Source organism: Gymnodraco acuticeps, unplaced genomic scaffold, assembly GCF_902827175.1.
Source record: "Gymnodraco acuticeps unplaced genomic scaffold, fGymAcu1.1, whole genome shotgun sequence".
Classification (NCBI taxonomy): Eukaryota; Metazoa; Chordata; class Actinopteri; order Perciformes; family Bathydraconidae; genus Gymnodraco; species Gymnodraco acuticeps.
Genome location: NW_022992244.1, coordinates 685,786 through 713,782, shown reverse-complemented (window position 1 = coordinate 713,782; position 27,997 = coordinate 685,786). Strand labels below are relative to the sequence as shown.

At 41.2% G+C, this 27,997-nt stretch overlaps 1 protein-coding gene across 1 annotated transcript in view; it reads left to right on the top strand.

Annotated features, from left to right (window-relative positions):
* The window catches only part of whrna (whirlin a), an 80,488-nt gene that overhangs the window by 43,079 nt on the left and 9,412 nt on the right, over positions 1–27,997 (top strand). The window contains 11 exon segments of the mRNA XM_034206321.1: positions 397–409; positions 12,906–12,930; positions 12,933–12,986; positions 12,989–13,096; positions 13,099–13,112; positions 14,703–14,731; positions 14,733–14,922; positions 20,513–20,587; positions 21,598–22,183; positions 22,714–22,880; positions 24,858–24,980. Of these exon segments, the coding sequence (XP_034062212.1) occupies positions 397–409; positions 12,906–12,930; positions 12,933–12,986; positions 12,989–13,096; positions 13,099–13,112; positions 14,703–14,731; positions 14,733–14,922; positions 20,513–20,587; positions 21,598–22,183; positions 22,714–22,880; positions 24,858–24,980 (1,384 nt within the window).

The following is a 27,997-nucleotide window of genomic DNA, read 5'->3' as shown; positions in this document are numbered from 1 at the left end:
TACTAAAATGCTGTGCAAATCAGATTTATTATTTAATAAAGAAAATCTTTTCAAGTAAATGTCTCAATTACCGTGGACTTGTTATCGCAATATTATCGTACCGTGAGTTTTTGGTATCGTTACATCCCTAGTATCCTTACATTGTGACCCTGGTACATCCCAAACTCACTCAGGATCCTATACTCATTTTGAACTGACTTTGAGGGTTTGAATCCAGAAGTAAGAGGAGAGTTAAAGGAGACAGAAGCTGATGACAGAGAGAGAAAGCAGGTGAGGGGGAGGAGGGTGGTAGGGAGAGCTCACTTTTCATTATGGAGATCGGATTGGGCAGTCTTCTCCTGACGAGGAAGGACATGTACTGTAATGTGGAAACAATGGGGCAGAGAGAGGATTCAGAGGTATTTTGAAAGTAAGAGTCAAGCAAATTCAAACAGACTTTGGTCTGCCACCAACACACACCAATGTGCTCTTTAAGTCAAAAGGGCCCTTTTAAGATGATTGTATAAGGGGCACTGCTATCTTATCAGCATTTTAAGATCAATATATCTAAGCAATCTGCAGGATAGACGTTGCAGTGCTTCCAATTTATGCAGGCTTCCAAATACACTCACGAAACCAACACATCTTTGAAGGAATACTTGAACATTTGTTTGTTTATCACTCACCCAGTGTTTCCTTGAATTTGTGAAAAACACTTAGTTTTACTCTCATGCTTCTACATTGAACAAATAATCCAAACACTGAGGAGGCCAGACTCATAAGGACGAGTAGCAAGCTTGCTCCAATGTGAAGCCTTTTATGCACAAATGTTTTATATTGTGAGGTTTTTACAGCAACAGCCAGGGGTTGCGGAAGAAGTGAGCAAATGACTGGATTACACTTTTTGGGGTTTTCCCTCCCCTGTAGTGTGTTTCTATTTACAGGTTTTTGTGCATGTAAATGGACTGAAATATATATAATAATCCCAAAGTGAACCTCACCTGTGGCTTTCATGCTTGTAACACAGAAATACAACATCAGAAATATCGGTTCTGTCTGCTGGTTGTTTGTGAAAAAGCACTTCCTGCTCCTCAGCAGCCTCCACCAGTCAGCCTGGAGAATTTATGAGAGCTCGGTTGCTTTCATCCTCTCCAAGGATTTACAGGATGCTCACCTTCCCATCCAGTCTCCTATCCAGTGTAGGTAGACAAATAACTCCTTCTGATGAGAAAGTGTCAGAACTGTGAGGTGGGACTGTGTATCTACCACTGTTAGGAAAGTAAACGACAAAAAGGCGTCAGAAATGATTTTACTATATGTTCTACCTTGTGAAGTCGGCCTGGTACAGATTTCTGGAGCTTTTATAAAACGTCCCTATAGGATATTTTTTTTTAAATGGTGCAAATACTTTCATTTGGCATTTCTATTTAATTCAACGCTTCACTGTGAAATCAAGTTGAAGGGACACATTCAAATCCAAGCCTTTGATGTTGCATTTTTCTTACTTTTGTTTAAGTACGTTTTAAATCCCCCACCTCGGAGCCAAACACAGTCACGGTGACAGGAATGTAATGTTAAAGTTTATTTACAACGTTCACAAACATATCATCCATTCCTCATTTCTGATAAATCCATCCTTCTGTTAGTCAAAAACAAAATCAAGAAGTAGATGCAGATGCGTTTTAAGCATGTCCGGATTTCATGGCTGAGTTAGATGAACAAATAAAAGCAAACCCTTACATCAATTCTCATCAGGTGTGAGCCATTACATTGATAGATCATTTAGAAATATCTCAATGAGAGGAGAAACGGGCTAATCCTGAGATTCAAAAGAAATCATTATTATCCACAACAAAGCTCATATTTCTAAGATGTTCTTCTTTAAAGCAGCATCGTGACGATACTAATGGTTACCTAATTAATGAGAGTGGGGTGACACAGCTTATATCTAATGTTCTCCATAAATCTGTAGCCAGCATCCTCTTGTGTCCTTCTCCAGACTTCACTGGGGGTAACCATTGAAGTAGACAGCAATGCATGCCAACAAAACCCTATAGCTTCAAAATAAATACTTTTCATTTCAAAGTAGAGTGGCTTGTGCACAGTGGGGGTTGTAGGCTCTCTGGCCTCAAACTGCAACATAACAACAAATCTGTGAACATACACCAGGGCCAAATAACCCCCTTCGTCCATCAGAGGGTTTGTGAGCCGCACAAACCCTCTGATGTGACACACCAAGGCAGTCCGCTCCTCCTCTCTCCATGTGAAGCAGGACCAATATCTTCAAAGCAGCAGTTAGTACCTGGCCCTGTCCTCTGCAGCACTTCAAGGTCCTTGAAGTGATTTTGATCTTGAGTGTAATTACAAGCTCTCCTCACTATAATATTGTTGTTCTTGTGTCATGCTGTTCGAAACATGCTGTGCGTCCATTTCAAACATGTGTCCTTAAGGCTGCCCTTGATCAAATATATGTTGTTTGATGGGCTCTTTTGATCTCCAACATGAAACAATCCTAACTGGTGGGGGAAATGTGTTAATGCGTTTTTGTTTACTTGTATTTGTATGTGAGGGGCTATGAGTAGAAGCGTGTCTTTGCTAGGTCATTGTTTTTCTGTTGTTGCGGTCTTTTTGCCTGCCATCACCTGTTTCTCTTCATTTATAGGCACTATTTCCTCAATCAGTCTCTTACTCTGACCAATTGGATCCCATGTGAATCCACTGTTATCTGACAAGGGTAAAAAAGTGTTCACCAGTCTGAACAGTGATACAGGGATGACAAACAACTACAGTATGGATGCAATGCTTAAGTGTCAACATACATTTGGCCATGTCTTGTACTTAAGTTGCTTTAATATATAAGCCCAATGCCCTTTCATAGCCATCAACCTGTTCTGCAGCTGCTCTATAAATCCCCCAGAAGCTTGGATGTGTAGGTAGACTGGCTCCTGCTGTGTGTGTGTGTGTGTGTGTGCGTGTGCGTGTGCGTGTGCGTGTGCGTGTGCGTGTGCGTGTGTGTGTGTGTGTGTGTGTGTGTGTGTGTGTGTGTGTGTGTGTGTGTGTGTGTGTGTGTGTGTGTGTGTGTGTGTGTGTGTGTGTGTGTGTGTGTGTGTGTGTGTGTGTGTGTGTGTGTGTGTGTGTGTGTGTGTGTGTGTGTGTGGTGTGTGTGTGTGTGTGTGTGTGTGTGTGTGTGTGTGTGTGTGTGTGAGAAAGCATTAGGAGGGAAAGATATGTAGCAGCAGGGCTTAAGGGCCATGCAGCAAGAAGAGAGGCGATAATTCAAAGCCCGAGCCAGAGAGTCTGTGTTCGCACCAACCCCACCTCCACTCTCACGCTGTGTCAACGCCTCCTCAGCATAAATATGAATCTCCATTAGAATGATCTGCCAGTGATGGTGCTGCTCAAACAAGCAGAAAACAACGCTCATTTAATAATCTGCTCTCGCTTCCCCGTCTGGTGCCTGTAGATCCAGCACATCACAACATTAAACGCCTGTCCTACCCCCGCCTCTGTTATTGAGGCCTAAAGGCCAAGCTAGCCGGATAAGCTTATTAATTAAGGATAGGTCACGAATAATTAATTCGGCTCTGACCCCATTTACACGGGGATCTAGAACAAATTAATGTTATTTGAGATAACAAAATGTATTACGGCAAATAACAAGGGTAAATGTTGCTTCTGTCCGTCTAACCTAATTTGCTCATTGGAGTCTGTGGTCGCTTTAATGTAACGGTACACCAGGATGAGATGAACACTGATCAGTACATGGATCAGATGAAAACAGTTAAAGACAAACAACATGTTTTATTAGCAGTGTAGCCAAAGTGGTGCAAAAGTATTGAGATGCTTTACTTAAGTAGAAGTACAAATACCATGGTTTAAAGTGTTACGTAGTGATGTCACTATGTCGTTGAAGTAAACAAAGGATTCCAATGGAGGCGTTTCAGGTTTTTTAACTGGTAACTTTGAGTGCTTAAAAAATTTCAGTCAAGTAAAGTGTTTTTTTGTTTTTTGTTTTTTTGCTCTGAAATTTGTTGGAGTAGAATTCCAAGAAGCATACAATGGAAATACTCAAATGAAGTACACAATTCTACAGCTGCTGGTACTCACAACTGAATGCTTGCGAGTGAAATCCTTTTATCAACAAGACAAATCCCTCAGCTTCAAAAACTGATGCTTTGCAAACGTATCTGGCATATTTAATTGCTCAGGTTTTATTCACTTGTTCGATAGCGAGGTAATTTTGGACCCTCCAAATAAAATCCACCTGCCAGCAAACACAATTCAAGATCAATTTACAAAACAGCATGGCGACAAACAACAGAAATTGAGTTGGATTTACACGGCTTGAAAAGAAAAGCAGGAGGCAATAGTCAGAGAGATATATATCGCTGAATAAAATCCACTGGCCTGAGTGGAATGATAAACATGGTCAACAGGTGTAGATTGTGCCCCATAAATCCAAAATCTAGCTCACAAAATGAGTATTTAGTTTACTATATCACAAGGGGGCAAAGAATTCCATTAGAAAAAACAAAGTGTGTCACAGAGGCTGGTATTGCAAATAAATCAGAACAAGGTGGCTTATCAGAGGTGGTGCTGGGTTGCACTTGTAATGAACTGCACACCAAGGCCCAGAGTGTGTTTCTTTTAGCTCTACACAATAAAAAGCTGCCTGTGTGTCTCTGCACAAGAGAAACATGGTTCACTCTCCGGTTTTGGGAGCTTTTGGGAGCTTTTGGGAGCTTTATTCTCCCTTTCATGGCATTGTTCTCGATGTTCTGTTACTCAAAAATGTTTTTATTATGGATTTACTTGTATATCAAAGCAGATATACCGAAAAACCCACTGGGATTAACCTCCATAACATCCTGCTTTATATCCAACACAGTTTATAGAGAGGCTGGCTAAAATAGACTCAATCCCAGAAGACCCCTGTGATAACATATCAAACTTTACTGCAGAAATAGATTCTAAAGCCAATTTCCCCATTCACAACAACTCTACCAATAAGGTAGATAAGGCTCAATACAGTGCATAATAGAATAATGTTTATTTAGTATAGAAGGCACACAGGTAGTTATAGCACACGATAAAGTATTGATAAATTGACTTATTTAGTTTACTCTTAGATTTAGCTTCTAAGGATCATGCGTTCTCATAATTGTTATACAGTAAAATCATTGTAATCACTGTTGACTTGCATTGTAAGGTTACGTTAGGTCACTCTTGGGGTTAAAAGGTTGTTTTCAGTAAGGATTTAAAGAAATAACATATCTTTGCAAGACAAATACACAAAACCTTATCAAATATATTTCCTTTTGACTGAAAACACCCAATTAAATGCTATATAATGTGTTAGATGATTGTTATAAATTAGTGTTAATATGTATGAGAGCTCAAAGTGTATCTCAGATGTTAATGTTGCCAGCCATATGCTGGTCATGTAGCAGTGATGCTGTTAGATCCTGCCTGTTCTCCATTCTTCTTCACTGACACATTAATATGTCCAAGACGACTGAAGCAACAATCTAAAGCCTGCAGGTGAAATGCGTCTGCACACTGTCTGCGTCATCACTGCCCGAACTAAAGAAAGCCAGCTGAGAGCTCGGGAGCAATATAAATACTTTATTTATACTATGACAGTGAGTCTGATAAGGATTTAAAAAGCCTCTGAAAGTAAAGTGTCTCTCTGTCAGTTCACCCAGGCAACATCTCTCGATATCCCTAAGGAGGTCTCTGACTAAAGACAAGCCTATTGCACCTTTCAGAGTTGTCTGATGTTTTGACGTTTATGCTATCATGTCTTTTCACATTTTGGAAACATTTTTCAACCCGAGTGCGTCAAATACTTCCAAAGTGAATGTTGCTGTCCCACCTCACATGACAAGTTTAATACAGTCCCATTCATATCCACCACATGCTGTCAGGTCCATGTAATGCACACAGTCCCCAATGTTTTGGTCTACCTGCAAAATAATTCTGATTTCCAAAATGTTTAACTGGCATAGCCTCAGATAATTTAGCTAAATATAACAGCACCACACATAGCTACTGTGTGTCTTAACGATGTTGGTCCACTGACAGCTGCCACCCTCTGCCAGCCTTGTTATGATGTTATCACTGGGAAATGGCCATTACTGAAATATGTTGTTCCCTTCCAGTTTTTAGACTGAACAGAATAGGATTGTGAAACAAAAACAAGTTTGGGTGACACAGCAATGTGTCATTGGAGAAATCTGTAGAGGCTACTTCAACTTTGATTTCAGGTGTCAGTTTTCAGCTTCATGCCTCCGGCTTCCATTGATAATAACTGTAGCCTGTACCTTTGTCCAAAGTGTCTGATCACACCAAATATCTTGTTAAAAACCAGGTTTCCTCAAAGCTGCTGCCACTGTAGCAACCTACAGTATATGATTCATCATAAATAACCAATATGTAAAAATGTGCTTAATCACAAAGATTAAACTGGAATGTTTTAGCCATCCAATCTATCAATTAGACACAGAACACATTGCTGGCCCACTTTGGTTGTTCTACTTTGTTAATTAAGACAAATGTAGCTATCCAACAGATAGCTAACAGATCCAAATGGGTCTGCTTTAATGTACTGTAGGGTACTAGTAATGAGCAGCTGTACTTCAAAAACCCAGGTTTAAACAGGACATCGTACACTACATAATACTGGTCATTCAACATACATTGCATAAAAGTACTTGCAAATCACATTGGTTGATATTGGCTCAATCTCCATATAATGTAATGAATAAAACATGTTTTAGCAGCAGGGATGCATTGTGGGTCGGCACTCTGTCCTAAAACCATGAGGTCATGTGTTCTCTGGCTGCATGCTGTAAATCAGCCAGGTAATTACCTTAGTCATTAAATTCTGTTCCGGCCACAGGTATTGACTCTGTTCTGTATAATAGGTCATATATTATATAATGTACGGTAATAAAATGTTTTGGAGGTGGAGAAGAGAGCAAATGTGTCAAATGTTCAAGCAAAACACACACACACACACACACACACACACACACACACACACACACACACACACACACACACACACACAGGTAATGCACAAGAGACTGAGAGAAACTGCGGCAGTGATAAGCTTCCATGATCCGTCTTTGCTAAAGTTGATTAGCATTCGTAACTTCAGATAAGAAAAAGGTTGATTTACTTCTTGCCTTGTTCACAATGGTCATCGAGCTGCGTGGAAGAAACTTAAAAAAAACCTTATTTTATGGTCATTGTTATCCACTTTTTTTTTTCTTGATCTGAGGAAGAACATTACAGCTTGAAATGGAATCACCCGAGGTAATATAGGTACCTGTCAGCTTCTGTTATCATAATGTCCCGGCTTTGCTGAGACTCTCATAAGTTTACACATAGACTTTGTCAGCTAGGAATCAGTGTTAGAATTGAGAAGCTAATTTATTGGGTACGACTGTCAAAAAACAACAACAACACAACAGAGGTACACTTCTGTCTGTTGGCCTCAAGTCTAATACCTGCCCTCTGAGGTCAGACACAATCTCTGCCACCATCATGTGCAATCTATTTTTACAGTGTGGCATTGCAATCTTCTACTTTTGTTTCCTGATTTAGTGTTTTTGTTTCCAGAGAAAAGCACTCTCCTGCTAGAAAAATGATGTCCTAATGTTGTTTGAAAACACTGAGTGCAGGGATGTGAGGAATTAAGGAAATCTTCGCAATAGGAAGAATTTGTTGTTAAGTAGATGGGAAACAAACAAAAAAGTTGTGTGTGTTGTGGTGTGTGTGTGTGTGTGTGTGTGTGTGTGTGTGTGTGTTGTGTGTTTGTGTGTGTGTGTGTGTGTGTGTGTGTGTGGTGTGTGTGGTGTGTGTTGTGTGTGTGTGTGTGGTGTGTGTGTGTGTGTGTGTGTGTGTGTGTGTGTGTGTGTGTGTGTGTGTGTGTGTGTGTGTGTGTGTGTGTGTGTGGTGTGTGTGTGTGTTTTTGTTTTTTTTTGTATGGTTTTACTCTGGAATTAGAAAAGGCCCAGTAGAATCTTAAATATGAAACTTTGTCACATTTTGGTGATGGTAAAAATACCTATCAGAGGGATACAATCTCACTCAAAAATACAATCAGGATTAATAATGAAGTCTTTTAATTTACTTTATAAATACAGGAGTAATGTCTATAGCTCCAATGATAATAGTACAAAATAGAAACAATGGATGTCAACAAGGCTGCAAAAAAACAAATGTACATGTGTCAGAAATGTAAAAAGATAAGGATTGTTTCATAAATATAAACATATTAAAAGTGAGATACAATTTCTATATATATATAAATGCCAAAAGTAAACAGTTAAAATCAGTAATGCAGCTCCAGGAACTTTAGCTAAGACTCACTGTAGGTGTCTGGTTAAGCTTTTTTAAATTAATTTAAAAAAAATTGAGATATGAAAATGATGACAGCAGTCCCTCTTCTGCATCCTTTCTAAAAGAGTTATTTTTTTCAACTAGTGTGAATCCAGCAGAGTTACTCATGCCATTTGATGAGATGGGAAGATAAGATGAGTCACAGGATGAGATCATGTGAGTCATGGCTACAGATAAGCACAGTGTAGAGGAAGAGCGTTTGAGGGAAGTGTTTTTTTGTGTCCCCAAAGTTAATGTTCAGTAGAGGTGTGATTCTAAAAAAAACACAGAGGCGAATAGTTTTAATATCTATTGGAAAATGCTTTTTTGAAACGTGTTCCTCCTCTTTGTATTGGTAAATGGAAAAATCTCTAGCAGAGATAAAGGCATGTGACATGTTCACGGCCAGCTTGATCAGATTCCCTCTTTATTAATTAGATGTTGGCAGTGGTCAGCGTTGTTTTTGGTCACTGTGAGAAAAGGGCTTATCTGGCATCCAAGAAACTCACGAGAGAATGACCTCAGAGATGGATCGAGTCCAACAAAAGAGCCAGCACTTCTAACAGGATGTCCATTAACTGTAACATGGCTTTACAGTAAAGGCGTCCTCTCTCCGTCCGCTTGCACTGCGTTTCAAGAGGAGCTCATTAGCGGGACTTTACTCCAGTAAATGATGACCGATTTCATTAACACCCTCAAGTGCTGATCTCATGGACGTACTGTATAAGGAGAACTTACGAAAAACATGATAAGGCGTCTGCATATAAGATTAAATAAGATAAGATGGACCTGTATTAATCCTGGTGGGGAAATTCAGTAGTTTAACAGCAACAGACTGAAAAACAGGACAGCACAGATTCACACGTGCGTGCGTGCGTGCGTGCGTGCGTGCGTGCGTGCGTGCGTGCGTGCGTGGCCTAGCATTACTATACTTGTGGGGACCTAAATCTGTTTACACAGTCACGTGTGGGGACTCGCCTCCCTTATGAGGACAAATTGGAGGTCCCCATGAGGGGAATCATTCATTTTAGGGTGAAGACTTGGTTAGGTTTAGGATTAGGGTAAGGGTAAGATTAGGCATGTGTTGGTTATGGTTAAGGTTAGGATAAGTCTCCAGGAAATGCATGTAAGTCAATGTAATGTCCCCTGAAGTGATGTATACATGGTGTGTGTGTGTGTGAAAACAATGTGTATTTTATGTCCAGTTTGTGTCACATTGTTGACCCCTTGTTGTGCAGCCTGATGGCTACATGCAGGCACAAAGGACTGTAAGGGCTTTTCAAGTGATTGTACTTTGTATATCTACTGATTAACAGATGTCTCTTACCAATGTTAGTCAATGGCAAAAAGTCAGTTTGGGCCCAATGATTGAGCGCACTGATACCGAAGTTGTATTACCATGGATTGGCGACTACAAACATTTGCTTCAACACTCCGCAGACTTCCTGGGGGCTTGTCTGATTTGACCTCTGATACATCAACCAGAGACAGTCTGACTGCCGCATGCCGATTGGATCGCTCCATGGCGCCCTTGACTTAAGTAACAACCAGAAGGAAATGTCCCAGTAAGCATTGAGAGCATTAAGATTTACCTTGTGCAATAGACAGTTGTTGGCTCGACACTGGGACAACTACAGCTGTTGATATGGATGGATGAGCGCGGGAGGGAGTTGAGGAGGAGGAGGTGGCGCTGGGCCTGCTTCTTCTTCCTGTTTCCGTCAAACACACGCAGATTCAGCCCCCGAAGCCGTGACTTTGAAGTGGTGTCTTTGATTAAGCTGTTAATTAAGGCAGAAGCTGCATGGAAGCGAGCAGATAACTTAGAGGAGAGAAAAAAAACAGGAAGAGAGGAAAAAGGAGCAGATAGTGATATTGGCAGCTCGTCGGTTTGTGAAGAGCCAGAGTGAGGTCCTTCTGACGGGCAGAGCAGCCAGCTGCCACAGCGGGACGGAGTTAAAAGCTGTAAGAGGAAAGAAACTGCCCACGTGTGAAAGGCACAGTTGCTGCCTTGCTGCAAGCTGTGGTGTTGGTGCCTCAAAGCATTAATGATAGAGGGTGGTGGACAGCAGGTGATTTATACATTCGAGACAGAAAGACTAATGATAGGTGATGAATGTACTTGCTCTTTTTCTGATGTGATTCCTGCCTCTGCCCCTCTCTGACCCACCTGCTCCTCCGTCACCTTTGTATTTATCTCCCTCTATCTCTGCTTTTTCATTCTCTATCCATCACTTCTTCCTCCTACTCTCCGTCTTGTCTCCCTCTCCTTCCTCAAACCCCAACACCACCGTCCTTACATGTTTAAGCCAAACATCTGCCTGTCCTCTTTCTCCACATCCTCTTCTTTCCATCCTCTTCAACACCATTATTCACATCTTCCTCTCTCTGTCCACACCCCCCCTCCCTTTCCTCAAATCTTTCCCTTCTCTTTTCCATTTTTCCATAAATCCTTCTTATCACGTATGAATCAGAAAAGGGGCTTATTGCACATTATTTTTTCGCAGACATGGAATTTGAGTTGGTGTCTGTTGCATACAATTAATTAATGAAAACACTGAGTGAAGAATGAAGGACATTTCCCCTGTAGGAAGAATGTGTTGTTCAGTAGCTGGGAAACGCACACACATACACACCCACACATCTGGTAGTGTGGTGTTTTTTATTTGGTTTTCTTGGTCTGATTTACTCGGGAATTAGAAAAGGCTCAGTAGAATCTTAAATGTGAAATGGTGGTAAAAATAAATAACACCAGGGATAACATCTAAATCTTGGGCTATAACCTCACTCAGAAATACAATCGGGATTAATGATTGTGAAGCTGACCGTTGAGCGGCCCGACCAAGCAAGGAGGCAGAGGCAGAGAGTTCAAATATAACCCGGTGTGGGCATTTATTCATCCTTGTGGTACATGATACACAGCCTCAATATGACTGTCTCATGTGAAGTCACCAGCAACCAGGATCTCACACCCACTAACAGGAAAAACAGAGCCTAAGGCCCACAGACTAATCAAGCCAACAAGACACAGGTGAGGGGGAAGGAGACAACACAGGGCACCAGGGTTGCGTTCCAATAGTCCATTTAGCTTAGGAACCTTCCTAACCAAGTGAAATGACCCGGAAGTACGTCAGTGGCAGCCATGATAAGTGCCGTTCCAATTCTCCAAATGAAAGGAAAGGAGGTTTCAAACTTCCTTTATAACCTCCTTTAGCTTAGGAACCACTGGACCCCCCTTGACGAAAGGAGAGGAGAAAATGCTGCCCCACAATGCATTGCAGCCGCAGCATTTGCCGTCACTCAACATTCGGCCGTTCACGGAAACAACCGATTATGACCGAGAAATTATATCATGAAAGTTACGGTGCTTATTAAGCTTTTTAAAACGTAAGTGGTAAGTTGCCAAAATGCTTTTTTCTGAACGTTCATCAGTATTATAATAAAAGAGAAATATGAACGTTAGTTTTTACTGAAATGATCAAATAAAGTCAACATCTCACTGTCTTTACTGAGCTGTGTGGGGTTTGTTCAACTTTTAAAAGATGTTTGAATGGTGATACACACAGTGATAGATGTTAAGGACTAACGTTTATAATAATAACATTTGTATTGATTTAAGATATTTTCATACAATCATACGTATTGGGATCATTTGTATTAATGTGGACCGGAGGGAGAGGGTGACGAGCAGAAGTTTCACTTTCCTTTTTTATTTCAATTCCAACTTTGGTCATGAAGAATATGTTTCTCTGTTGTCCACGTTCATAAAGCATAAAGCAACAGCATCAGAGCACGGTGCAGAGTCTCTAGATGAGTTTACAGTAGTCCCTCGTTCTTATTAAACATCCATGTTGTAGTCCGCTGTATAGAAAACTAGTTTCCATAGTTTCCCCACAGCAGCAGACGCACATTCATGACGTCCGCTGGCGCATCATAAACACGTCGGAAAGTGAAAGTGCATTCGGATTCTGTAAAGTACCGCGGTCTCTTCTCCTAAGTCCTTTTGAATTCTCCTATCCACTATCCCTTAACCCCGTGACGTTTCACTCAGAGGTCAAGGAATAGGAGATAGGGTTAGAATTTAGGAACTGATTTTTGGATTATCTGAACGCAACCCAGGTGAACACAATCAGCAGCAACAGACAAGACGGGAAGGGGAACACTTTTCAAAATAAAACCAGGGAACAAATCAACATACTTCGCCAATAAGGACGCTACACAATCCGTAACGGAGGCCGAGATCTACAGTATGGCCCCAAAGATCACCTCCGTTACATAATGATGAAACTCTTTTAATTCACTTTATAAATACAGAGAGATATCCACAGTTTAGGGACAGAAAAACAGAGCACTACTCTGACCGGTAATTTTATAGGACACATAAGTAACATAAACAAAAAGGAATCCAGTGATGGGTTAGCATAATAACAAGTAACAAAGTCAAGTAACATATTATAAGTATTGAAACATTCTAAAAACAATATAAACAATGAATATATTTGTAAGAATGTATTATCCACTCTTTCCTCCATCTCCACCAGCCTGGTTTCTATAAAGGCGTGGCGGGCTCCAGGTGACCCTGTCCAGCCTGGTGAACCAGACGCGGGCCATGCTGGAGGAGCAGCGCGCCACCTGCTGACGGAGGTGGAGCGGCAGACCATGGGCTACTACGTGGAGGAGTACGGAAGGACACATCGGGGTGGAGCAGCTGGTGGTGCGCTGTTTGAGCGGCTCATACGCACGCAAAGGTGAAGGCTTGTTTCTGCACTCCTGTAGGGGCTGTGTGGGATTGGATGTGAGATTTGAAAATTGAAGTTTCTGAGACCTTCAGAGATTGATACCCAGGCTTTTTCCCGAAACTTACAGCACTGTTTTGTTTATTCTTTCATCCCGGATCCTTAAAAGCCTCTTAATTTTCTCACAGTCTGCAGTAGTTCAACTTGTAAAGAAACAAAATAAAATCAAAAGGCGTTTAGATTGCAGATACATGTACCTACAGAAGGTCTTCTGTAAACTTCCTTTACTGCCTAAATCTTGGTTTGGATTTAGGAACATTCACATTGATCCCATTAGTAATGATACTCACTATTCAGTTTAATTAACTAACCAAAGTTGTTGTTTTAAAGGAGAAAATAGCATGATAAAATCACTCTTTAAAGGTGGGGTAGGTAAGTTTGAGAAACCGGCTCGAGATACACTTTTTGTTATATTCCATGGAATGCTCTTAACATCCCGATAGCAATGAATATCTTAAGTGCTTTGACAAAAAATCGATAAAAAAATGTCATCTTGTGAAGCCGTAGTACTGTAAAAAGTACGACCATCATCTGAGCCGGCCCGGCTAAAGAAACTGGATGGCCGACCTGCCTGTCAGCCTTCCATCTGTGCACAAACTTATCTCGTGCCCTCATTGGTATATTTTCAAATTCTAGCGCACTCGAGCTGGTTTCTCCAAAATTACATCCCCCACCTTTAAGTGCTTGTGAACATCACATTTTTGGAATCTGGAGTGCAACCAACCCACACACTGTCAAGAAAACACTACCCTGTCAGTTATTTGTGAGCTGCCTGGTAAGTAAATAAGGAATTCAACAAGCCATTCAGATTTGGTTCCGCTTTCTATGCCACACGCAGGCCTATTATAATATTCCGCCCCCCTATGAAAGAGTATGAATCTCAAATAAGTACACCATGAATTGAGCTACACTGTAGCTTACATGGAAAAGTGTGCCCTATATACAAAAGCCCAGTCTGTATAACGGTCTCAATACCACAGTCCATGCAGCACAGGTTCGATTTCCAATCCTGAGGCTGCAAATCATCCCTCACTTTCTCCCCTTGTTTGTCTTCACCAGTTCTTATCAAGACAAGATACAACTAATGAATTTAATCAGCTAAGTACAGTTTAGGCCAAAACTAATGAGGTCTATATGTATGACTACATCCATCAACAGGACCTTAAATAGTTCTTCTTCAAGCAGGTCACATCGAAACAATAACCTGTTTTTTAACTGTCCATAAATGCCAAATCTTCTCAAAATAAGATGTTAGAGCTGCTAGACTGTTTCTGTTTGTCACAACACAAAGTCCTCAGAAAACTCAGTAGGAGGGACGTTTATTTCTCATGAAGATATGGTTTAAGTTTATCGATCTCAGCAACAGTCAATAAATCAGGGTTTGGATGAAACACAACTTTTGGTGTATCACAGTTGTAGAAAAGAACTTCGTTTCAGTCCTTAAATTAATCCTAGTTTGTACGACCCACCCTAAGCCTGTTGCATCATACCTCTCCTCCCCTCTTGTGTCTCCCCCTCTGTCCCTCCCTCCCTCCCTCCCAGTTCTCTCTGCTGTCAGAGGTCGAGGCCTGGTCACCCCTCAGGACTGGAGCACTTTGACGCGCTGGTGCTGAGACGAGAAATTCAGGCTCTTAAAGCGCGACAGGGGCCAGCCGGAGCCACGGCACTGCAGCAAGACTCCCTGTCCATGGTGTCGTACCCAGACACTCTGACCTCATCTTCAGCCAGCTTCATGACCAACACCACCCTCAGCTCTGCACGGGTAGGCTGGGTTTATCAGTTCAATAACTCTCTGGCACCTTCTGATATAGTGCGGGCAGTCTTTTTTTAATGTTAAGGTCCCCTATCATACTGTTTTTCATCAATATATTATAGGTCTCAGATATATATAAAACATGTCTCTGAAGTGTTTGACTTGAAATACCAAACAGATCATTGCAGCATCCCATAATCCCCTCTGTTTCAAAAGTGCTGATTCTCTGTCTGTTACTTTAGATGAAAATAAGGAGCCCCTCCCCACGCCCCTCTGAGAGAGATTTGGTTAAAAGACACAATGGTGCTCTAGGAGGAGATTCAGGTGATACGGTGGGGGGGGGTTACCTTGGTTGGTGATTGGCTAATGGTTACATGAGCCAAAAAAACGTTATGACATCATAAAGTGGCCAAAATCTGCTCAGCTCATTTTCAGACAGGTTTTTATAGAAATGGATCAGGACAAAAAGAGAGCAAATATTTTTTCGTGAAACTTTCAGAATCTCTTTACACAGAGGGGACACATGTTGAAGTAGAAGAGACATGAAGAAGAGGGTACACATGTTGAAGTAGAAGAGACATGAAAACGTGGATTTTGCACAAGAGGTGACCTTTAAAGTATGTGGAAACATAACATCTGGATATTTTCAGGATAAACTGGTAGCTCTCTGTGCTTAGGAAATATTCCATGGGATGCTATTTCTCTACTATTTTCATTTTGCAGCAACAGTTCAGTTTGGTATGATTTATTTATTTCTGTGTTAGTGCTTGAGTGTGTGAAAGAGAGAAAGAGGGTAGTGTGATATATTTCAATGGATTCTAACCGATTCTGATGCAGAAAAGATCCTCATCTGATGTGGACTTTGTGAGGCTGAACAATGACACGTTTCAATGCCTTCATGCTGAGATGCTTTGGGTTGATATTTTGTATTTTCTTCACTTCAAAAACCCCCCCCTTACTCCCACATTCTCACCCAACAAACCTCCCCTCTCCCCTTCTGTAGGAAAGGCTGCTCTGGCTGATAGATATGATGGAGGTAGGAGTCGCTGCTGAAAGTGATGAATGCTTTTGCAGCACACACGTACAGGAAACACGATAAATAAGGAGTAGAGTCCTTTGTGTAGCAGGCACACTCTGACCCTTACCTCGCTGTGTGGTTTTGCAGTGGATTTGTTTGCAGTGTTTCTTTCTTGTTTTTCTCGTCGCTACCTTGATTTGGACATTATAGTGCTTTTAAAGAAAGTGCTGTGTCTCTCCACAATCCTAATAGGCTCTGTTGATACTGTGCAGGTAGACTTGCGTTCTCATGTGTGGATTGGATCACAATTACAGACAGGAAAGATTGTTTCAAGGAATATTTAGAAGTTATATTTACAATTAATTAGTTATTACTGTTGAGGTTTTTTTTTTCATTCTTGTGCATGAAACACGTAGATAGACACATTGCTTTGCATTACTTCAACATATGCTCTTGTCCGACTAACCCGATAGATGACCCACCTTTTAAACAGCCACTCAAAGATACTCAAAAGTACCAAGAATTACATGGGACATAAAATAACTTCTTAATTACTCAAAAAGATGACAAAAACATTCAAAAGCTACAAAGACACCTAAAAAGAGGCAAAAAAAAGGTATGTATCACCCAGAGATGCGTACAAAAAGATTCAAAAGGACAAAATAAAGTGTATAATTTTGACCGTTATGTAAAAGTGGCGGGTCTTTTTGCATATTTGATCCTAGGGGCACATTAACTCATAATCAGCCCATGATGCGCCTACTATATCGTACATACTGTGAGTAAACTATCGTCAGTTACACATATATATAATATGTTGGTAGGTAGTTTTTAATATGGTTATGTAAAAGTGGAAGCAAGTGTTATGTTATGGATTAAAAAGACCACTTGAACCCAGGTAACCACACACACAAACACACTGTATCTATGTTGACAGCAGAGATATGCTGTTGACTGCAGACGTTCCCTCCAAACAGTCCCTGTCTTTGAGATTCCATTGATGTTTTGTTTTTTACCTTTCTGCTTCCCCCTCAGAGAAGGGACTTTACATATGTGGGAGTGTGTGTGTGTTTGTGTGTGTTGTTCTTTATTCTATCCATGTTTCTTTGTGTGTCTATTTTTGTCATTTTGGTCCCTGGGTGACTGCTTCCACAGCAGCATAAAGCAGATTAGAGAGCTTTGTGGGTTTGGGAGGGAGATATCGACACTGGATTTCTGAACCACGCTCAAAATGAAATGAAGCTGCACACACACTTACACAAACACACAAACAAACATACAAAAACACAGGTGCAGCTTGCTAGACAAACACATCGTTGCTTTAGGATTCAACAAAAATAAAATTGTATTTAACATTAAATTAAAATGTTCCTCCAAATATGTAAATGGTTAAGATATTTTTACATTTAGGCATCTTATATGCATGAATGTATTCATGCTGTATAACTTTAAACTCGCTATTAAGACCATACACTCATCAGGAACATGTGAATTTAGATTTTTTTCATAGACTTCGATACAATCTGACTTATTTTTGCATGGAGCAAGTCAAAGGCACTCCCCTATTAGAATATAAATTATCCCAAATAGGGACATTATTAAAATGATGATTATAGAGAGAACAGAATGGTTTATTGTTGTATAAATAATAATGTTTTGAAAGCATTGCCAATAGACTGCAGATTGGTCATGGGTCTATTGTCCTTTGTCAGAGTCTTGGGTCACTTTCTCAGGACTGAGCATGTGTCATTAAAACTGTATAAAAGCAGACTCTTCAGCTTGAGTAGTTGCATTCAGATGTAGAGACATTGCTCTCTGCATGCTGTGTGCTACATACAGAGATCAGGGCAAAGAGAAGGGCAACTCTTTATTGCTGAATTTCCCAGAAGTTGCCCCTTGATCTAAACATGGCCTTGCCCAGACCTAGCTATTTGCGGCAGCAGGTGGTACAGCACCTTTCTTCCACTATCTCCTATTGTTAACCTGATTTGAAAAATGATTTACTTTGGATGTGCTCAAAACGTAATGGGTTCCTTGGCCCATGCTTCACCTTTACCCAAGTTTTTGAAAAACGAGGCCAGACGTTTTTTCTGTTCTGCTGAGAACGAACCGAAGCAAACACATAACTTCCATGGCGGAGGTAATCAGGCGTCTGTGGGAAGATTTGTAGTGTTTGTAATCACGATTGTTTCCACTGTTGCAGTTTAACATCTGTGGTGCTGTCTTCTTCAGTGATTTGCTGCTTCAGATCTAACATAAATCAGAGCTACAAGATCAGCCTATCCATCCATCCATCCATCCATCTTCTCCCGCTTATCCGTGGTCGGGTCGCGGGGGTAGCAGTTCCAGCAGAGAGCCCCAAACTTTCTTTTCCCTGGCCACATCAACCAGCTCTGACTGGGGGATCCCAAGGCGCTCCCAGGCCAGCGAAGAGATATAATCCCTCCACCTGGTCCTAGGTCTACCCCTTGGTCTCTTCCCAGCTGGACGTGCCTGGAACACCTCCCTAGGGAGGCGCCCAGGTGGCATCCTAACTAGGTGCCCGAACCACCTCAACTGGCTCCTTTCGACGCGAAGGAGGAGCGGCTCAACTCCGAGTCCCTCCCGGATGACCGAACTTCTCACCTTATCCCTAAGGGAGACACCAGCCACCCTGCGGAGAAAACCCATCTCGGCCGCTTGTATCCGCGATCTCGTTCTTTCGGTCATGACCCATCCTTCATGACCATAGGTGAGGGTAGGAACGAAAATGGCCCGGTAGACAGAGAGCTTTGCCTTCTGGCTCAGCTCCCTTTTCGTCACAACGGTGCGGTAAAGCGACTGCAGTACCGCTCCCGCTGCTCCGATTCTCCGGCCCATCTCACGCTCCATTGTTCCCTCACTCGAGAACAAGATCAGCCTATGTGTAAAGTAAATCATCGTTTGTCTTTAAGATGGTTATCGTCAGATAAGTGATCATGTTGCCTTAAATTCCTGCTGAGAGAATGTAGAATTAATTATTGTCAACCATATCAACCTTTGCACAGAAAGTGTCACAAAGCACATCTCAGACATTGTCACATTTGTAATGGGGCCCTTAATTGCTTACTTTGGATCATATTTGTATGTTGTGCCTCTATTGTGACATGTTAACATGTTTTAATGCTCAAAAGATCTTTAGTTTCCTCATACTTCTTTTCACCCTCTGTCTGAAACCAGAACCCAGTCTGCTTTGATTGGTTAGTTGGCCGGCTCCTCCATCACAATCATCATTCTGATTGGTTAACAGCTGAGAGAAAAACACAGGCAGGGGGGGAGTGTGTGGGAGAGAGACTGCTTCTGGAGGATTTTAGCCTTTGCATACTATTTACATGCAAACAAATCTATACAACACATGCACCCATAAAGGAGAGCCAGCAAAAATTGTGACATCCTTGTGTTTTCGTCATGAATTGTCACGATACAAAATTGGCTTTATTCTACTACAATAATTTGTAAAGAGAAAATATTTTCCCCCCAGCAGCAGATCTGATTCTTACCCCAGAAGTCAAACTAACCAACTACAGTCAACCTCCACACTGTTTTCCCACCATAACACATACACATCACACTGCTCACTGCGTTTGCACGGCATGTTGACATTGTATATTAATCCTGTTCCTGAGATGATTATTGGGTACTCTCAGATACACATGCTCCCACACACACACACACAGTGCAGAGCAGCGTCTACGCATGTGGAAAGTCGATTGACTCTTGCAATAAATAAATTGTCTGTAAGTGCTCCCTGTGCGGTGACGAGCGGTGATTAAGCTGAATTGCTGGGGCTTTTGTTTTGGTTTAGTGGCAGAGTTAAATGAAGTTCAGCGTTTCCCTGAGCTCGGAAATCATTCACAGATTTGCTGCAAATGACCTCCTCTCCCCCACGCCACTGGGATTGAGCCTCCAAATCCAGCTTTGAACTCAGCTGATGGTCCTCTATCGATTTTCCCGGCATGTGCGTTTTGCTGAGCTAGAAGACATGATCTGTGTGTGGGTGTGTGTGCCTATCTTAATTGCTTTCCTTCCCTATTAATTTCAAGATTGACAAGCAAACGCAAACATCTATTGACATTAGGGCTGCTCAATTAATCGTATTTTAATCGCGATTACGATATGGCTTGCAACGATTACGAAAACAACGTAATCGAAATAAATTGTTTTATTATTATTAATACCTTTTTTAAATGTTGAATTATACTTAAAGTTCAGGGTAATCAACTGTTAAAAACATACTGTTCACGTTTTTTTTCTCCAATAAATGAATGTTTTCAAAGTCAATGAATAATCGCATTTAATAATCGCAATTACAATTATTGACCCAAATAATCGAGATTATGATTTTTGCCATAATCGAGCAGCCCTAATTGACATCTTTCCTTTTTTCTAGGAAACACCCACCAAATCTAATTTAGCATCGGTTTTGTGGTAAACACACATCTGTGTAAATCTGTGTTTAGCATCCCTCTGACTTTCATCCCTCTCTTCTCCCCTCAACCTCTCTGTTTCCTGTCTCTGCTCTCTTTTACCTCGCGTCCCTCTTACTCCATCTTTGTCTCTCAGAACGACAGCGCGGTGGACAGTAATAAGGCGGATCCCCCGGAGAGTCTGAACACGCTTCTGTCCGACATCTCTCTGGTGAGCCCGGCAGCCCTGGTGTGATAAAGATGGATTCCACACAGGGGAGAAAATTCAAACAAAATATTAAAGGGAGGTATTGAGAGATGGCGGTGCTGGTGAAGCCTTTCCACTTTCGTTTTGTGTTGTTGGTTTGAAAGAGGATCGCTACCTGGCATGTCCAATTATCCTCCCACCCTTCTCCATACTTTCAAGAAGGAGGTGGTTACGGTCAGGGTAAAAGAAAAAGGTCTGCACTTTCCAAAACAACAAGAGATATCTGAGGCTCAGTTTTTTCTGAACAGAAAGAGATGAAATGGAGATCTGGGATCTTTTACTCTGCAGTCGTCCAAGGCTACCTGCCGCTCAAATCATAACTTCCTTTTCATTTTGCAATCTTTCTTTTACACTCATTTTATGTCTCAGTCCATATTTTTGTGAGCCACTCTGTCTCAGTGTCCATCTCACTATTTGTTCGAGCATTTTTACATTTTAATACAGGGTCCGGATGGAGCAGCAACGTTTTCTACATGGTTTGGATGTGCTAATGTTCCTCTAGACGGCTGTTATTTTCACTGAAACTGAAAGGGTTCAACAGGTGTCTAATGCAATTGTTTGAGTTCAAATTGGTTTAAGTAACACTGTGTTTAAAATGTGCTTTTACAGTAAATGAACATTACATTTGTAAATATACAGTCATTCAAACAAACTAACGTCAATAGGACACATACTTATCAAAACCTTGCAAAACAAAATGATAATTACTGTAGAAACAACTACAGGTAAGTTACAAAGCAACCTGGCAGATATTTTCTACATACAAATAAAATGAAGAAATAATACCTTTACCTTTCATAGAAAGTGAGTCTTACATTTGAGAAACATTCTTAAAAATATGCAAGTAAAAAAAATCAGTTTGTCAGGATTAAATGTTGATTAAAACAGTAAGGTCATGTTTTGTTCTGCCGGATATATTGCCTTGATACATTATTACACCCTTAATCAATGATGAATATATCCTCTCACTTCAGGACGACGTACAGTCCACCCCAGCTGAATCCCCCCCCTCCTTCAAGCCTCCGCCCCCACCAGGGGTGCAGAGGCGGCCAACTAGACGAGATCCGGTCAACAAAAGCCCCTCGTCCGAATCCTCCCACTCAGGCCTGTACTTCACAGCCCCGTCCAATCACCAGCGCAGCAGAGAGCCAGGACACGCCCCCGCCTTACCCTCACTGCACAAACGGGAGCACCCCAGGGAGCCCTCCCGGGACTACGCGGTCATTAAAAAGAGAGAACCCACGGTACCTTCCAGGAGAGAACAGATAGCTGCTGCTCAGCTGTCTAAGCTCACACAGCACAACATTGGCCCTTTCCCCAGGGTCCTGTCCCCCAGCAGGGGCACCAGACCCGCTGCCCCGTCCCCTTCACCTCCACCTCCACCTCCACCTCCACTCCCTGCCCCTCCTCCACCCCCTTCTCTTCCTTTTAAACCAGTGTCCATGTCCAAAGCCCCCCCCTCCTCTCCGGGCTCTAAGCAGCAGTTTGTTACGGTGGAGGTTCACAGGCCCAACGCAGAGCCCGACGTCAACGAGGTGCGGCCCCTTCCCCAAACTCGAGGTGAGGGACATATAGTGGAGCTCCGGAAGTCCAATATACATATGTCATTTGTATCTTTTAAATAATAACATGCACAAGTGTGGATGCAACTAACAATGACTTTAAATGTGGGCTCCATATTCTCCAATATAGTCTTTACAACATTTACAAATCAAATTATTGCTCACCGTTTCTCGCCACCTTATGTACTTATTATGTATGATATGTGTATGTGTATACTGTAAATACCATGTACTATCTCTCCAAATATGTATTTATTTGGGATAAATGCACTGAAATTAGCATTACCCAGAAAAATGTGTATCATAGCAACTCTATGCAAAACGTCACTACATCTTAAAATCAGATATATTTCCAAATTTGATTATTTTTAGCAGTTCTACTAAACTGAAGAGCGCTCTGAAAGTTAAAGCAAGTTTAAAACAATACAAATAAAATATAGTATTGCTTTTATATAGTCAAATGAAATCCCCACAATAGACGATGTGTTGTTTTCCCATCCTCACGTCCCATGTGCTGTTCACCCTCAGGTGGCGCTCTGTCTCAGCTGTCAGACAGCGGCCAGACCCTCAGTGAGGACAGCGGGGTGGACATAGCTGAGTCAGGACACATCAGCAAAGACAGCAGCACCCACTTCTCACACACACGCCACCCCCGGGACACCCAGGGGGGCGGGGGGGACCACCCCTCCAAACCGGTGAGGGGGTGATTCAGAACAGCTGTGAGCCAGACATGGATGGATGAGTGGATTCATTGTTAAACTCTGATGAATGGGAAATGTATTTAGTTTAGTTAGGTGTGTGTGCTGTCATAGTTCTGTCTTGCGAGGACCCATTTATGTGAGTTTTAGGAAGTGCGGCACATTTGGAAAGTGACACAAGTTTTGTAAACTGGAAAAGGTTTGAAGGGCCTCTATTTTAAAGGTTATAGTAAGAATTATTTGTATTTAAAGGGATAAATTATGAGTTACTGTATGGGTTCTTGCAAGTATAGAATTGTGTGTGTGCTGAAAAACAAACCATCGTTGATAAACTGATGTGCTTTATTGCTAATCCTCCAGAATCTTTTCTCAAACCCTAACTGTGATCTCTTCTCTCCTCCCTGTTTTGCTCACACAGTTTCCTTTGTTTCACTCATTTGTTTATTCCTCATTCATTCATTCATTCATTCCATCATTTATTTCACCGCTCACTGCAGTGTAGCGTTTTGACAAGTGCTCTCTGCGTCTTATTGATTGATGGGAGAAATAACAAGTAAGGATGGAAGTAGCCTAACGCTTTATGAGGAGAGGGCCGGTCGATTCAATATCTGTTTTAGATTAGAATCATTAGGCAGGAGATGTGACGGCTGAATCTACTTTGTACCAGGAAAGCTGGATGTTATTGCACTTTATTTTTGCTCCTGAGAAAACTGAATTAACTTTAGAGGGCAATTGTTTAAAGCTTTTTATAGTCTACTCATTCCTATTCCAGCCATGAAAACACATCAGGAGTTTGTTTAATCAAGCTGTAAGCAAAAACATTGATTCACAGATTTGATGTCCATATTCTATGATAAATTGGCGTTTGATGGAAAGCACAGTTTGCAGTTATTTGTTATTGACAGAAAGAATGGAGCGCGGAGAGAGGAGAGCATTAAAGTCCTGAGCTGGAATTGAACATGGAATGCTGCAGTAAAACGATATGCCTCTTCACTAGCTGGACACCATTTGATATTTCCCTTACTATATGGACATAGAATCCAAGTAGCGTGTTTCAAATTAACATACAGATGAAAGAAACCCCTCAAGGAAAAAGATTCCCCCCATTGGGTTACAGAGGCCAGTGTCAAAGAAGCTTTACGATAGTGAATACGTAATATACATGCATTTTGAAATGGTTATTTCTTATGACCTTTGACTTGTGAAACTGTACAACATGATTGCTCGTTCATGGATTGGTCACCAGGATTAAATATGTACATAATAATAGAGAAGAGGTCTTTATGAATGTGTAAACCCATTGAGAAGACCCTTGAGTGTGTGTGCTCAGAAGGAAGCTCATACTGTAACTGTATAATCAAGATTCAAGGCTTTTATTGTCATTCGTACATAGCTACAGTTTAGTTATGTTGATGAAAATATTAGGTCCCAGGCTCCTCCAACAGTGCAACACAATAAACAGATAAAATAGTGCAAGTAAGGCAAGGCAAGGCAAGTTTATTTATATAGCACTTTCCAACACAAGGCAATTCAAAGTGCTTTACAAAAAATGAAAGAGATTAAGAAAATGGCATTTAAAATCAGTCATTAAAAAGAAAAGCTAATAAAATAAACATTAAAAGAAAAAGTACATGGATAAAAGTTACAGTGCAGTCTAAGATATGAATAGTTCAATTAAAAGCAGCGACAAAAAGATAAGTCTTCAGCCTGGATTTAAAAGTAAATACAATACAATAGAATATAAGTAGTGCCATAAGAGTCTATATACAAGTGATACATCATTTGTAAGTTACAAACAGGTGAATGTTATGGATGTTCTAAAGAACAAAAGAAGGACAGTACATGTATGCATAGAGGCAGGAAGGGGAAGCAGACATAGATGATGTATGATGTGATGAATATTAGGGGTTTATAAATACGCATTAATGATGTTCTTCTGATTTAACCTGTGCTCCTCTCCCTCCCTTGCTGTAGCCGGGGCTGTTGGAGCCCACCTCCTCCCTGGTGAGGGTGGCAAAGAGCGCCAGCACTTTGGGGATCGCCATTGAAGGCGGAGCCAACACGCGCCAGCCCATTCCACGAATAGTCACAATACAGGTGAGTGAGGAAGAACACAAAACAAGGTATACAATAATGATGTAATGTAAAATAATACACGTGTACCTTTACTTTGATTCACATATATATTGTTATGTTGCTATGAAGTAAAGGACTTATGTGTCTGCCATACAGATATCATATTTACATTTTAATTTTCACTTTCAATATCTTAAATCTTTCAACACACATCAGTCCTAATCATACACACAATATACATTCCTTTGTCGAATTGTAACCCCTTTAAATAGCCATTTCTTTACGAAATGCCACACAAATTAACCTTTTTGCTGTATACTTGTTGCTAAGGTGATAACCTTTTTTCTGCATTCTGGAATGTGTGAACAATTAAAAAAACAACATTCATTTTGATGCATTTGTATTGTTATGCAGGAAAACAATTAAATATGTATTTGGCCGAAAGGGCAAACTTGATAAAACGTCTCAATCTGGTGGGAAATAATAACAACTGTAATTTTGCTGCCAGAGCTCCAGATTGATAAAGGCTAATGTAATAGAAGGCATGGTTTTGTCATGTAATGGCCGTGGGATAATCTGTATTTGGCAACTCACTTTATTATACACTTTTTATAGGAGCTGGGGGTCTTACATGTGTGTGGGGAAACACTCACACACTTTCCAAAATCTGTGCCATATGCAATAAAACACAACCGTTAACTGTGTATACTTTTTAACAATCAGCCGACTCAGTTTTGGTGAATATTCTCCTTATTATTAGCTGTGTTTATTGTATCCTGGGTGCTTTCTTCTTTGATTCTCTGTGATGGTATCATGTGCCCACCTGCCAGCTGGGATTTGATGCCCTTTAAGGATTGAAATGGATTCACACTGCAGCTGAACTCACACTGAGATTCCTGCTAATTGAGTCCTCGTTGGGGATTGTGACATTGATGGTGTTCATGAGAACGCTTAACTGCCTTGAGACCAATTCCCTGCCATTCCCTTCTCAGTATAAGGCAGTTAGTAAAACGTTGAAGTTGAGGAATAAAGGCAGAATTAAGACCTATGGTGCATTATCACAGGTTATGATACGGTTCAGCTCAGATATCTTCATGTTGGGTTGAGCAAGACACTTTTGCATTTCTGCATGAAAAACTATTGTATATCCAGATTTTATATTCAAATATTGACAATAAAGCACCTCGGAAAGCTATTACTGTGACTGGATGTGCATATATCTGTCTGCCAGAGTAATGTGCAAGTCAACAAAGCCCTGCATTAGCTCAGGAAGCAGGGAGTTTCAATTTGAAGATCAGTGCAGCGAGCAGCCACAGACTGCAGTGTGAACCCCGTTCAAAGCCGTGTCTCATCCCAGCCTCCCTCTGCACAGAGGTGGTGATTGGAATAAAAAGGGCAGCTGATTGCCAAGGGAGGGATAAAAGGATTGGAAATGAGCACATTCCAAATCAAAGGGTGCACTGAGAAAAGAGGGCGGCGAGTGTGAGTGAAGGATGAAAAAGAAGTGTGTTAATAAGGAGAGGAGGAGGGTTTGTGCAAATGAGGAAGAGGAGGTCTGGTGGTGGTGTTGTTGATGGATGCAATATTTGGGCATTTGATTGGTGTGTAGGTGGTGGGAGGTGATGCATTGGGACCAAGTAAACAGATGTGTTTTAATGTGAGATACAAATCCCTAAACAAATGCAGGAAGATGGGATTTAGGGTTATCTTGCTTTTTTAATTGACGCATTACAAAGCCCCGAAACACTTCAATTATATTTCCAGCATTTTGTTTACGCAGCGCTTTTAGTAAATGTTGTGTATGTGTAGTCAAGTCTTCATTTGCATGTGTTTTATCACATATGTGATTTTATATATGTTCATAATTGTTTCAAGTGCAGCAGTTTCTCCTAATGAAAGTGTTTGGGACGTTGTAGCGCTTTTGGGCACGGGTTGGTCATCCTAGATTTTTTGTTTTTATTTTTGTCTCCCAAAAGGAGGAACACATCTATTTTTATTTCCTATCAGCAGGACCGGACTGGGACAATAAGTCAGGCCGGGAATTATACACCCAGCCAGGCCACTACCAGTTTTATTTGTCAATTTTTACAGCGTTGCTGCCCATAGTGATAGCCCTCTAAATCTACTACCCAAAAATAAACATATGGACATGGGTTACTATTTTAAAAAATGTGCAAATCTATTTAGGAACCTATGTGAACATATTTTAAGTGGAGGTGGACCTCAAATCCTCTAGGGGGGTCCGGGGGCATGCTCCCCCGGTAAGATTTTTTTAAAATGTTGGACTTAAATGCATCAATCTGGTGCATTTTGAGGGGGAAATAAAGAGACTACACCCATATGAAACAGAACTGTATACATTTAAATAATCATAAAAACATGGCCATAACCAATAACGTACCATATCCAATATGAAAAAACATTGAAACTTGTTTATTTATTTGTTTTTGGTTCATTTATAGTTGTGAGTGTGTCTGTGCTCCTGAACCAGCCTCACCTGTCTCCCCCTGCTCCTCTTTGAGGCAGCAGCAAAGACTAGTTTTAGCTCTCAACAAGTTTATCTTGCCTTTTTTCACCTAGTTAACATTTTTTTTGTATTATTCATGCATATTTTACCAATCACTACCCCCTCAAATGGAAATATGTGTTTACATAAATGGTGACCAAACCCTTTGAGACCCACAGAGATAACTTAGACTAAGTTAACTATCTAAACACTCAGAGTCCTTTACCTCACCTGAGCTGTAGTTATCAGTCTCTCAGTCTCACAGGAGAGGACTCTCCCCCACCTTGTTGTTGAAAAAACTCCTTATATCCATTAGCGCAGCTAGCTAGCACCAGATGCTAACAACAATACACGTAACCGGTGCGCACGCTTTATCGCGCCACACTAACACACACCCTCCCGAACTTGAATGACACACAGACCAATCGAGGGCATTAGTATGATCTGTATGAAAGTGGCCATGTCGGCAGGCCACATTATGTAGACAGCCAGTCACCCTCTGTGAGGCAGAGTCAGACCCACATTTGCGCAG